The sequence below is a fragment of the Melanerpes formicivorus genome, unplaced genomic scaffold, assembly GCF_026170545.1.
Source record: "Melanerpes formicivorus ecotype bairdi unplaced genomic scaffold, bMelFor1.0.p_v2 SCAF_12, whole genome shotgun sequence".
Taxonomy (NCBI): Eukaryota; Metazoa; Chordata; class Aves; order Piciformes; family Picidae; genus Melanerpes; species Melanerpes formicivorus.
The window spans coordinates 18,156,677-18,170,444 of NW_027142364.1; the positions used below are offsets into that span (position 1 = coordinate 18,156,677).

Consider the following 13,768-nt stretch of genomic DNA (forward strand, 5'->3'; position numbering starts at 1 on the left):
AGCTCAGCCTGGAATAAAAAGCTTGCAGCCACACACTTTGTAATGGTTTAGTGTATTACAATTGTAAATTTAGATAAGTTTCTAATTGGAATGTTTCAACTGATGAACCTCTGCTGTCTTTTCTTTAAGGTGTGCAAACAGATTTGGCTAGGCCTATTTGATGACAGATCATCAGCAATTCCAGACTTCAGGGATCCACAGAAAGTAAAGGAATTTCTACAGGAAAAATATGAAAAGAAAAGATGGTAAGATAGCTTTACAGCTATAAAGATTGCTTCTATAAGAAGTGAAGAGGGGCTCTTCTCATGTTCTTGGATGTGCTTACCTTGTGTGCTCCTTGGGCTGGGTTGCACAACTCTGAAGAAAAGTGATTGCTGGATTTTGTTCAGAGCTCCTACAGGAAACACAGAAGGCCAACTATGTATAAAGAAGTTTCTCAGTGTGTAATTCATATTGCTGAAACAAAAATGACTGAGGGGGTGTCAGTGTGAAGAGAGGGATTTGCAGGCCTGTATTATTAGGAGGTAGAAGACATGTGGTTTGTGTTAAATAGGTGCTATAAAATACTGATGACTTGGAATTCTAGTCTATTTTTTTTTAAATATCTGGCATATTTAAGTAATGGGCATTCTGCAGACTGACAGAATTTGTGGCAGGGTCAGTGGTTAAAATAACGAAGCTGAGATCTCCAGTTCTCACACTTAACTCTTAGGCATGCTAAGCTGTTAAACTTGTCAAAACCATTGCTCTATTTGAACACAGGTATGTTCCTCCAGAGCAAGCAAAGGTGGTGGCATCAGTCCATGCATCCATATCTGGGTCTTCTGCTAGTAGTACAAGCAGCACACCCGAGATGAAGCCTCTCAAATCTCTCCTGGGAGAAGCTGCACCCACACTGCACTTAAACAAGGGCACACCTAGCCAAGTGAGTAGTGACTAGAGTTGCAGAGCACAGAACTCTGCAGCGGGGTTTTCCTCTTCAGTGGCACAAGAATTCTTGCAGTAGCAACTGCTGCCAGACAGTATGATCACTCAACCAGCATTGTCTTGTGTATTTTGTTGAAACATGCTGGTGTTTGCAGATCAGCTTGTTTCTATTGAACACAGAGGGGTTTTTTTTCCTTAATGCTTTTCAGCAAGCAGGATTTTCCAGTGTGGTTGATAAGTTCAACTGTATTTGCTTAAATGTCTCTGAGGTTTGAATCTAATGTGATATACTTTTTTTGTGGTGTGATGTTTTTTGATTTGAAACAGTGAAATACTGATTAGTAATGAACCTGGATCGAAAGCATGTGTTCATTATTACTTGCTGTGCCTCCTGTAATTGTCTCATCAGGTGCCATTCAGGAACGGTCCATATGGTGTTCTGCAAAGCCAAACAATACTACAGACTTATTTTCTGGAGGCAACAGGTTTTAGCTAACCTGTAAAATATGGACAGCTCTGGACTGCACCTCCTAAGACTCAGAGTAGAAATTGGCAGAGTGCAGCCTCGCCTTGAAGTTGCTAAATTTTTCTCTCCCCATACTGAATTTTAAGCATGTTTTCAGAATGCAGTGAAATTAAGTTTTATTGCATGTATTAGTGCAGTATTTTCGTTTCAAATACATAATTTTGAAGTTCCTTATGTTCTATTGTTGCATTTCCTTTTAATCCATGGAAATCTGCTGCAAAGTTCCTTTAAAAGCTACCATAGTACCACAAACAGATTGTCCTGCTCATATTGCAGTGGGAGGGTCCGTGCTGTATGCAGCATCATGAAATTGAGGAATAAATGGCTTGTTAAATGTGTTTAGTCTGTCCTTCTAGTATTTTTGCAACAGTTTGGTAAAACACTTCTGTATTGGCTAATTGAAATGTTGTTTGTAGTCTCCTGTTGTAGTTCGATCTCAAGGACAGCAGCAACAGGAAAAGAAACAATTTGACCTCCTCAGTGACCTTGGCTCAGATATCTTTGCTGCTGCTCCTCCTCAGTCACCTGCTACAGCAAATTTTGCTAATTTTGCACACTTTAACAGTCATACAGGTAAGTATTCTGAGCAATGTGTCCTTGTTAATTATATAAAATGTAGTTTTTTTTCTGTGGCTTCAGACTAAACTTCACAAGGTACATGTAATTTTCTGCCTGGAGAATGTTGCATTGTTCAAGATTTCCTTTCGGTTTTTATAAGGATAGGTTGAAGGCACAAAGGCAGATTATCCTTTTTCAAGTGGGAGCTGCTATAGCTGTTTCCTATGATATACATGATTAAACTCTGCCTACTTCAAATTCTTTGGGTAGAGTGAGAGGATGAGTAACAGAAGGTAGGGAGAAGCTGGTATCGGACCTTCAATTTTTCTCACTGAAAATTATTAGGAAGAGCATTTACGGAGAGAAAGCAGATACAGAAACTTCAAGGGAGTTCAAATGCATTGATGAACTGTCAGTTGGTTAAAAGAAAAGCAAAGGCTTTCTCAGTTTAAAGAATGATCTCCTCCTTTGTGCATGTGTTTATAAGAAATCTGCATGCTACCCACATGGGTAGTACTCTAGTTTGAGGAAGAATAGACATGATTTGAGCACATGTATTGACTGAGGATGAGGGCAGACCTTAAATTCTTCAAGGATGACTTAAGTAAAATATCTTGAGCCTCCAAGTTTTCAGTGGAAGATCTTGAGCCATGGAAATCTATCCTAAAGATCAAAATGATTCTCTAGTCACTGAAATAAGTTGTTGCTAACTTGCATTGTAATTGTGGGGAAGTACTTTTGCCTGCCCTGTCTGAATGGGCTTTTCATCATCGTTTTTTTGAGAGAAACTGATGATGCTAAGCCAATGGGAGTAAGAGAGATTTCTTGCTGAAATTGCTCTGAATCTGTTGACAGCTGAGAGGAAACATGGTGGAGGGGAGGAATGGAACAAACTATCAAGGCTTCCTCAAAGTTACCTGCCTACCCCAAAAAATGGTGAAATAATTGGCTGAGTTCAGTTACACAAAATAAGAATTGCCTCTGCAGAGTGTTTTAACACAGGATTTCAGTTTAATAACCTTTTGGGAGGCATGTTTAACTGGGATAACTTGCACTGGCTGGCCAGTGCTGTACAGTGTTACTGAAGAAGCTGCAGACAGTGAATTCTTTTTAATGACTTTTCTTTACAAACTTGTTGCTGAATTATTCTATATTTGTATACACTCAATTACTCTTCAAGCTTCAGGAGATGAAAATTCCCTTAAATCAGTATTTCAATACTGTGTTCTAAATCTAGGCAAAATTCCACTGCATCTCTTCTGGGTAGTTCCTAAAAAGCAGTATGAGCACTCCAGAACATATACAGTGGTGCAGAAGAGCCTCTTAATTGCTTCTTGAATTAAGACAAAGACAAAATCTAGAGGAATACTCAGATGTGACTAGTTGGATGTCTCAGTGATTAATCATTGTGATCTCCATGCCTCTGTAAATTCTGGAACCCAAAATATTTTCAAGTGTGATGAAATTGGTTCCTAAAAGAGACAACCCTGTTTCTGAGCATACAATAGCTGAATGTGTATTGCAGGCTGCTTTGTCAAGGTGTTTGCCAGGGTAAAAGATTTCTAAGGCTTGTTCTGTGTGTAGTAACCACAGGGCAGCGTTAAGTGAAAATTGTAACAGACTCTGTGGAATGCAGGCAGGGTTGTTCAATCTCCCAGCTTGGGCAAAAGCAAGTTTTCAGTACTCATTTTAGGAGCTGTATAAACATGTAATTCTTGTTATCGTTTACTGCAGCAGAGGATGGAAGAATGTTTGCTTAGCCCAGGACCACTTTATCAAAGTTTAGGGTGTTCCTGTTTCAGGGCTTGGTTTTAGCTGTGCCTCCTGGGGATGGCCTCTTCTCTTTCCCTTCATGTACACAATGATTAACTAAAGAAGTGACTGGAAAGTGACTGCAGATTGAAGTCTTCCAGTAAAAGTGACTGTTTCTGCAACCACAACAATATTTGTGACCTCATGCCAACTAAGTTGGCTCAGGACACTTGCATGTTGAAGTGGACACATGCTTACCTTACATTTAGCATCTGTATTTAATTTTCCAAGTTCTGTGGCTTCTGCAGAATGAGATTGTGAGGATGAGGGTAGATCGCTGTGCTCTACCTGCAGTTTGCAGACTGGAAACAGTGACAGCAAAGATGAATTTTTGGCATGTGTAAATTAACAGATCTGCACAAAAAGTTACAAGTGTGTAATGACACAGCACAGCTCCATCATGGGCAGCAAGGGAGAAGAGGCCTTACCCAAAAGAAATAAACCAGTGTGACATAGTTATTGTCCTGCAGAGAATTGCTATCAGTTTTGTAACTGAATATATGTGGACTTCCTGTTTTGTTTTGCAATGTTTCATCCCCTTATTCCACACCAGGTACTGCAGACCTCACAGAGGAAACGGTGCAAAGGTTGGGGGGTAGCTTGTGTTGCCATGACCAGTATTGGCATACCTGAACTGTCTTTAGGCAGCTGGTTTGTACTGCCTCACTGGTCTGCATCACAACAGCAGCTGTAAACCTGTGCAAAGCTGCAATCCACTGCAGCTCCTTAACCATTAGGGCCATTCTTGGGTTTCTCTGTGGAGAACTGCATTTTGGAGTTGACAGTGCATCCCTGAAAATATGATCTGCACATTGTTTCAGGTACAGGAAAGTACAAGTCTTGGTCTTCATCTTTGTGCCAGCCTTGCACAGTTTCAAACTTTACCATGTAAAGCAAGATACATCTGAAAGCTCTGCAGAAGAGTTCCAACATGGGCCCACTTGCAAACCATACCTTGTGTCAGGGGATGCAATAAAATTGTTACAAGTGGCCTGTAAGATAGTAGATTGCAGTTCTTAATCTTGCCTCAAAAGGCTAGATCATTTAAGGTTCTTGATTATAGTGTTCTGTTTGTGAGTAGTTGAAATGAAAGCTATTACCTCAGTTCTGGGAGTGACTTTATGTACTTAATGCTGTGTGGTCAGCTAAGCATTGGTCTCCAAGTAGCCCCTGTCCAACCGAAGCGGTAGGGTGAAAGCATCACTTCTGTTTTGAAACCAGGTGCAGTTTAATTATAAGTCTGTGCCACTTAGAGCTACTGGTTTAAAACCAAACAAAAAAAAACACCCAAACCAACAAACAATAACAAGCAAAAAAACCCAACCCACCAAAACAACAGAAACCCCCCCAAAAAATAAACAAACCCCCCATCCACCCAAAATACAAAGAAACCCAACCAAACTGTGACATTTGAAGCTGAAGTCTGTAGGGTGCTGTTTGAACCAGTACAGATGGTATAATAACACACCATAATCCTTGTTTATAACAGCTGTTTGAAACTAGATGGGTGTTTAACTTTTATTTGCTCCTATGGTGTGGCACAAAAGGGAGGCAAAAGCTGACATTCTCTTTGAAATTGCCGTGGATTTTATCTTGTGGATGCACCCTAGGATGCTGTCTTCTTGACATTGGTATTGATTTCCATATTTCTCTACTCTGATCTAGTTGACTAAGAATGGAGTTTTCCAGTGAAACTAATTTTATAAATCTAGTCTAAACTATTCAAGTGGTGTCAGACTAAACTGACCCAAGGCAGAATCATTCCTTCTGTATCAAATTTTGTGTTGCAAGAGTAGGTTCTGATTTTTTTTCCTTGTTCCCAAAGAAATGTTTGGTTAATCCACAGATTCTAGTTTTGAAAGCAAGTATTTGGAATGATGCCTGCTTTGGGTTCTACAGGTGTACATCTGGCATTGTGTATGTTCTGGCTGGTTTTCCCTGAGTAGCCACCACTGCAGACACGTTAGGGTCAGCTCACGCAGTTGTGAGGAGGCCAGGGGTAGCGTTAACTGGTGCAGCTCTGCGCAGGCTACACGCCAAAGCTTGTTCTAAGACAACAACTTCAGTTGCAGAATATCATGGTTTGATTATTTCTTTTTTACTTTTATTTTTCATGTTTAATGACCAGATAGGGGATAACCCTTGGAGGCTGTCACAACCATGGATTCAGTTGCTGCATCTGTTTTTGTGTTGACTTCCCATATCATTAACATGTTTTGTTCCTTTGCGATTTACAGCGCAGAACTCTGCAAACGCAGGTTTTGCAAACTTTGATGCGTTTGAACGGTCTAGTGGCTCAAGTAATTTTGGAGGTTTCCCCACAGCAAGTCAGTCTCCTTTTCAGCCCCAAAATACAGGTAGAACTCCTAGCACTTTTGATTAATACTTAATTGAAATAATCCTTACCTTTGTGTTGGAAGGTACTTGAGTTCATTTCTTGCATCTGCCTGCTTTATTGCAACTGTGCTTTCTGAAGCTCTGGGGAAACTCAAAATTAATTCCTTCTGCTTGGTGTTGATTTTCTTTTTCCTAATGCTGCTCAGAAGTCTGATTTACGGCACTCTGTGTTAGCTCTACACCTGAAATAACTGACTAGAGTAAATGAGACTGCTTTTGATAAACAATGAACTGACTCAATTCGGTAAGAGGAATGCTTCAGTGGACCCAAAAGCACATTGCTGTACCAAACCCAAAGTGCCTGTGCATAGGTGTGACCTATGCACACACTTCAGTGTGGTTGACTTCATGTGTAGAGCCTATTGCTAAGATTTCTTTTGCTTTCCTTTGATTTGATCACGCTTTAGAACTTCTGCTTGAGCTTACACTTGCTGTTTGTTCTTTGGCTGACTGACTTTCTTTTCCTTTTGTTTTTTTTCTTTCTTTTCTTTTGAGTGTGGTGTCGTTTTAAACTTTTTTCCAAATTTTCTTTCTCCCTTCTTATGTTAACTTTAACCCCCACACAATTTCTGGCTGTCCAGCGTTCAGAACGCTTTCATCTAGCTGCAGTTTTGGTGAATTTACTTCAGCTTTTCCTCTCCAGGCTGTACACAGTAAGTTCCACGCAGTGGAAAACTCGGCTTGCTTCACCTTGTGCCATTGTAGTATAGCATTCTCATTCCTGCCCTTGCGTGTGCATTAACTTCCTGATGATGCTGTCAGACAGTTGTGTGTTCTGTAGTGTGAGTGGAATCCTCAACCAACTGCTACAGAAAGTGATACACTTAACGGAACAACTCAATTAAATTTGAGTGACCTGCCTAGGTTAAATTGTCTGGACACTGAAGAGATGGAAGCTCATGGTTCCATGTTTGAACTGAAGTTCTCTCGTGTGGACCTAAGTCACATCTTTAAAATCGATTTTTATGTATCTCTGATGTCACAGGAGACTTGATATAAAAAAGACCTTTGTTACATCTTCCCCCCTCTCCTCTTTCCTGACTGGATGTAGTCTGAGAACAGAGAAACAACCTATCACTAAATCTTGGCTTGAAATTGTATTATTTTGGACTTCTAGACACCATTTTTTTTTTTTTGCTTAGAATGCTGACTGACATCTGAAATGGTGAAACATTATACCATCCAGTAAATGCAAATTCATTAGACATGTGTGACAGGAAAGTATGCTGTGTTTTCAGTATTACAGATTCCAACAAATACCTGCTTTGCTAGCAAAATATGATTGAAATTGACAGCTAAGAAACACAATGTAGTTTTCTAGATGGAAGTATGACTGTAATTTAAGCTGTTGAAGTTTGGGGTTCTTTCCCTGGCTTGGCAGACTCAGAAATACTGAGGGGAGGGAGAATAAAATGATGATAACCCAGTGTAACTTTGAATGAAATGGGAAAGGGTTTTAAACATGTGGGGTGGGGTAGAGGAATGCTGCCTCACGAAGAGGTGGGGTTACTGTGCCAGTTGGAAGGACTTTCTCTAGCTTTGGAGTGTTAATCCTGTTCAACTTCATTTGTTGCAGGTGGAAGTGCTGGATCGGTCAATGCTAACTTTGCTCACTTTGATAACTTCCCCAAATCCTTCAGTGCTGACTTTGGGGCCTTCAATGCTTCTCAGAGCAACACAACAGCCACTGCGGCTAGTAAAGCTGCAGCGAATAAGCCCAACCTCCAGCCAGCTGACAAATATGCAGCTCTTGCTAACTTAGATAATATCTTCAGTGCAGGGCAAGGTATTAACCTTTATTCTTTAACATGTTTGTTCTCCATGTGTGTACTCACCACAGGCCTGGCTGTGTTGTTAAACAGTGACTGTATTTCAAAATGTCCTTTCTCCGAGTTCTCAGTGGAATTTCACCTCTCTGTACCCTTAATGTCTAAGGTGTAAGTTTTAAGCCTAATACCATTCTTAATGGATGTCATCACTAGACTGCTTTTAGGAAACTTACTTCCTTTCAAGATAACAATAACTCTCGTTGGAGATACCTAAATAATTATTACTGCAGTGATGAAAATACAAGTTTTGTATTGGTGCTGAAACCTATAGTGAAGGCTCTTGGATGGCGAGCCATAGTTGTTGCAGAGAGCTGCCAGAGCAGCTTTCTTGCTTCTCAGCCACAAAGATTTGACTGGCTTGCCTTTTTTTTTCTTGTATAACTTGTAGTAGTAATACTTCATGTTTAGTTGACATTAAGGAGAGAAAAATAGTTAGGGAATAAACTTTTTTTCTTCTCACATGATGTAGAAAAGCTTCTGTTGGTTTGTAATGTACAATTTTGTTCTGAAATAGATTATTTGAGAGTTTGAGTGCCACATTTTCCAGGGAAGCCACAGCGTCTCTGGAGCTTCAGAATATTTGTATAAGCATGACACTTTCCTAAGAGCTAATGGTTTGTTAAACATATTTTGCTGTATGTCTTAGTGTATGTCTAATTCTCGAGTCTGAGACTTGAGGGCTGGAGCACCTCCTCTGAGAGGGTTAGGGTTGTTCAGCCTGGAGAGAAAAAGGATCCAGGGAGACCTTAGAGCAGCCTTCCAGCATTTGAAGCAGGGCTATAGGGAAACTTGGAGAGGGACTTGTTAAAAAAGGCATGTAGTAACAGGATGAGGGATAATAGCTTCAGGATGGATAAAGCTAGATTCCAATTAGACATTAGGAGGAAACTCATCATGAGGGTGGTGAGGCACTGGAACAGGCTGCCTAGAGAAGTTGTGGAAGCTCCAGCCCTGGAAATGTTGAAAGGCAGATTGCATGGGGCCTTGATCAAGCTGGTCTAGTAGGAGGTGTCCCTGCCTATTGCAGGTTGAAACTAGATTATCTTCAAGATCCCTTCCAAACCAAACTGTTCCATGATTCTTTGATTCTGTGACTTAAACTGCTCATGAGCTTTGATTTAGTTCTCAGTATTGGAGTAGAAAATAAAACAATCCTAATTGTTTTTAATCTTGTTTTATTTCTAGGTGGTAGTGAGCAAGGAAGTGGCTTCAGCACAGCTGTGTCAGCATCAGCAGGGCCTGCGTTGTCAGCCCCGAATCAGTCAAGTCCACCTTCAGACAAGTACGCGGCTCTAGCAGAGCTAGACAGCGTGTTCAGCTGCACAGCAACCTCTAGTAACGCCTATACTGCCACCAGTAACGTCAGCAGGTACTTGTTAGGAGTAGCTGACTTCAACAGTGTGCAGAAAAGTAGCTTGGAGGTGTTCTCACATCTGGTTTTATTTCTCTGACTGGGATAGCATTACATGAATTTAGAGGTACTACTGCAACCACATCCTTTGTTTTAAATAATAGCAATACCCTCCAGTAGGGTGTTATAAGATAAAATTAAGAGTACTTTGTCAGCAGAGTGTTCTCTGCCTCTTTTTACTCATTACATGCTAAACCTGTTAGGTGGTAATGCTTTCCTGTACAGGATGCTTGTGTGCACCCTGACGTTCATAGCATCGTCCCTGGCAAATGACACTTACTCAGATATTTATAATGTACACAGTCCCAGCCACTTCTTTTTTTGGGTCATTAAAGTAATAAATGCCAAACACCTGCTATAGCTCTGCTTGGTACTGCAAGTGCCCCTAAAACTACTGCTTTGCAGCCTTTCTGCTGAGGGTCTCTGTTCAGTGTTCTTTCTCCCATTGTTGGTGGAGATGACTTCTCATTGCTCGGCACTAGTTGTGGTCTCCAACCCTAGCATCGGGGGCTTGGTTCCTGGCACCAATGAATTATATTGCAGTTTGCAGACTGCATATAAACATTCCTCTCCTATTCTACATGCCAACAGTAACTGTAAGTTGTATTTACTTGTGAAACAAGCAGTGACTGAATGTGTCAATTATTTTCAGCAATGCTTTTGGAACAGTACCCGTGGCTGCTACTGCACAGACACAGCCTGCATCTTCAAGTGTGCCTGCTCCCTTTGGAGGTAGATAAGTGTTATTAACACCTTTTTGTGGACTGTAAGCAGACATGTTACTCATATTTAGTTGATAGTGCTGCACTTCACTAGTGATGTTGAAGTGGCTGAGGGATGCCTAAAACGTGCTGTTGTGATACGTTTTTAAGCCTTTTATTATCAATTCCTAACTTTTCATGTGGTCTTAGATATTGATGTGTCTCTGCATGAAAGCTGCATAAACTTAATGTGAGTCAAGCTGTTTTAAAAATACTTTATTAAACAAACTGTCTTTAATCTTTCAGCAACACCTTCCACAAATCCATTTGTAGCTGCCCCTGTTGCCCCAGTGGCACATCCAACAAATCCATTCCAGACCAATAGCCGAGGAGCAACAGGTTAGATTCTTAAACACGTAGTGGTTTGTGCCTTGTTTTTGAGGCTTGCATTGATTCTCTTCTTCATAGCTCTGTCATTTCTTCCTTAAAGATTTTCTGTATTACTTGTCTCTAGTCTCTTTGACATGTTATTTGTCTGTTCACTGTAGAGAACAAGATCTATGGATAGGCTTTAGAAATCAACTTTGGGGTTTCATTTGGTTTTTTTGAGAAGTGATGTTTTATATTGGGCTGAGGATATTATTTTCCTGTTCTGGTCCAATCCTAGGACTTCAACTGATGGCCCATGAAAAATGCTAATGCTGCCTAAGCTGTTTGTACTCTTCATATTACCGGTTGGGTACCTTCCAAGACTATAACCTTGGTTTTGAAGCATGCTTCATAGAAAGTTCCTCTGGAATGAGAGATTTGAAAGCCCTGCTGCTGTGCTGGCATTCTTGGTTTTGAATTTCTTTATTTCAAAACCCTTAAAACCGAAGAGCTGGAGCTCTATGCCAGTCTGCCAGGACTGTTAGCTCCTTGCCAGTCGGCTTATTCAGTCCATTGGTGGTGGTGTTTATTTTTTCTTTGGTAGCAGAAAAGAATGCTTAAACAAACATAAGACTGATGAACTACATTAATTTTCTGGGGGAGGATTCTGTAGAATCAATTTCATAGACAATCACTATTTAAAAAGGCAAGCTGCTTGTACTTCTCTTTAAAGCCCTGTACGTGTATTTAGGTGATTCCTAGATTATGCCAATTCTCCTCTCCAAAGACACTGGTCAATTTTGGCACTTTTAGCCCTTAAATGTAATTCCACAGATTTAAATCCACTGGTGTGTACATGTTGACAGAGTTGTGCTTTGAGTTAAATTTGACAAAACTTAATTGACCAAACTCATGTCCTCCACTAAAACAACTTGTGTTTTCAGTCCCTTTTGAGATAGAGTGGATTTAAAATTGGTCAGGTATTTCATGCCCCAAATACTTCTATACATTTAACCCTAACTGTGTTGTTTTGGATAATTTTTAAGATCTTTAGATAAATTTATGGGAGCTCTACCTTCAGCTACTGCCCTTTGCTTGCAGAGGTACCAACTCTTTGGCAGATAGGCTGATGTTAGGTGCTAGTTTATGGAGAGGATGAATGAGTAAAGATACTATTGCACCCCTTTCAGTGTAAGATGTTAAGATTGTAGCTTGTCCTTTAATATTAAGCTTTCTTTCTGCATGAATTTTGCTGGTTTCTTACCTGGGAGATCTGTTTTGTAGCATTTATTTCTAATGGTTTCCATAGCATGACAAGCAATAGATTAAGCTATGAACAAACTGGTACATATATGTGTGTATATTGCTCTGTATAACTGAGACATTGCTGTTGAAGTGTGTAAATGATTTGACATTGTCTGGTCTCTTTGTGGCTTCCATAAGGCCTCTCAGGAGCAATTCACTCTCACATATTTCCTCAGGCTCACTTTGGTAGGTTGCCACATTTGGTCTCAAGTTTCTTGTGGCTAGTTGTTCTTGCTTGTCCAAGCTCATTGATAGCTATCTGGTTCTCTGCACGCAGAATTTCAGCAGGCTTTCCAGCTTTTGAACTGGAATGGGCATGGGCTTTTAGCAACTGGGCCAGGGGAGAGAAGAGCACATACAACCTACAACAACTAAAACAAAACCATTATCGATGTCCTCCATGGTCACAATGAAACACTGACCAGTTGAGTGACTCCTGAAGGTTCTATGAACAGTAGCTTGATGCCTTTTGGGATATCTTAAGTCTCTGCTTATTTCACTGTGCTGTTTGCTGTTTTAGCAAGATTTCCTATCAAAGAGCTTCGTTACTGCCTGAGAGCAATGTTGGTACATCAGCTTTTTTGTGTACTTAGTCAACAGTTTACTTGTGTGTAAAGTCTTGCCCTCAAACACTCTTGGAGTAATTTTTTCAAATTATTAAGATACATCCTTTAAATATACTTTAAACAGTTGGGCTTGCATACAATCTCCTAATGTTTCAAAAGAAACACTGTCTCATGTTGAAACAGAACAAAATGCCTGGTGTGTGTACGAAACCCCCTCTATGTGCTGCTCCTCCTTCCAAGAGTTCCTCCCAAAAGACTGAATAATGGTTTTGTTACTACATTTTTACACTTGGTGTGCTGCTATTTATTTGCTGAAGGCATGTGGAATTGCGTGTGAGCTGTGTGATCATTACTTGAAATGTTCAGCAGAGAATCAGATGAAAAGTCCTGGGTGTTTTTATTTGTTGTTGTAAGTCTTCCCTCAACAGTAAGAGCATTTGCAGTAGGAACTTTGTGCAAATACTGTGCATGGTGAGAATTTCCTTTGAAGTGACACTGAGGATGGGATGGAGCAAGGGGATGCATGTATCCCTTATGGTTTAGTTGTTGACTTTTAACTTCCCGTTAATGTGGCCTGAAGCAGGAAGATTCTTCAATGCTTTTTTTCAGAAGGGGGAAACCAGAGGGGTTTGTGCTGCCTGAAAGTGCTTGCTTTTGATGTGGACAGACTTCTACCAAAAAGGGGAAAAAAAACAACCCTTGGGAAAGCATATGGTCACAGAGAGAGCATTAAAAGATATTTTCCTTCTCAAAGTATCTGAATGTGCTGCACCTAGTACATTTTAAATCACTCTGTTTCTAAAGTGCCAAAGTAAATTTTGCACTTAACTGGTGGTGATCCAAGCTATCAAATCAGCTCAGTGGCTGTAAAAGTTGAACTGAACTTCTTTATGGTCATTGAAGCATTAGGGACCTTTAAGAAAGTTAAAGTGGCATTGTAGTCATCTGTCTCATGAAAAAGAAGTCATTTAAGTAATGGTGTTAACTTTTTTTTTTTGCCTGCCAGCAGCAACATTTGGTACTGCATCCATGAGCATGCCTGCAGGATTTGGAACTCCTGCCCCCTACAGTCTTCCTACTAGTTACAGTGGCAACTTCCAGCAGCCCACGTTCCCAGCCCAGGCAGCTTTCCCTCAACAGACTGCTTTTGCTCAGCAGCCAAATGGTAGGTCTGTGCATTGCAGATAATCCTGTTTAGAAATGGAAATGTGGAGAGAATGGTCTGCCTATGGTTTAGCAGTAATGGGCATATATTTCTGTGAACCTAATAACACTATTGATGAGGGCTTCCTAGCTCCAAGCCTGCTGACTTGGCTGTGTGCAATGATGTGACTGAATTTTTACCATAATCTAACCCTGGAATTGCA

At 40.5% G+C, this 13,768-nt stretch overlaps 1 protein-coding gene across 9 annotated transcripts in view; it reads left to right on the forward strand.

The window, feature by feature from the left end:
* Window positions 1-13,768, forward strand: part of AGFG1 (ArfGAP with FG repeats 1) — a 36,692-nt gene that overhangs the window by 21,998 nt on the left and 926 nt on the right. The window contains exons 3-13 of one of the 9 annotated variants that reach the window (XM_068145535.1): window positions 130-245; window positions 763-925; window positions 1,870-2,026; window positions 6,061-6,180; window positions 6,802-6,873; window positions 7,797-8,006; window positions 9,235-9,418; window positions 10,113-10,192; window positions 10,468-10,560; window positions 11,974-12,021; window positions 13,408-13,566. In XM_068145535.1, the coding sequence (XP_068001636.1) occupies window positions 130-245; window positions 763-925; window positions 1,870-2,026; window positions 6,061-6,180; window positions 6,802-6,873; window positions 7,797-8,006; window positions 9,235-9,418; window positions 10,113-10,192; window positions 10,468-10,560; window positions 11,974-12,021; window positions 13,408-13,566 (1,402 nt within the window). The remainder of the gene's footprint in view (window positions 1-129; window positions 246-762; window positions 926-1,869; window positions 2,027-6,060; window positions 6,181-6,801; window positions 6,874-7,796; window positions 8,007-9,234; window positions 9,419-10,112; window positions 10,193-10,467; window positions 10,561-11,973; window positions 12,022-13,407; window positions 13,567-13,768) is intronic. The other 8 variants (XM_068145536.1, XM_068145542.1, XM_068145538.1 and 5 more) reach the window with 8 other exon arrangements.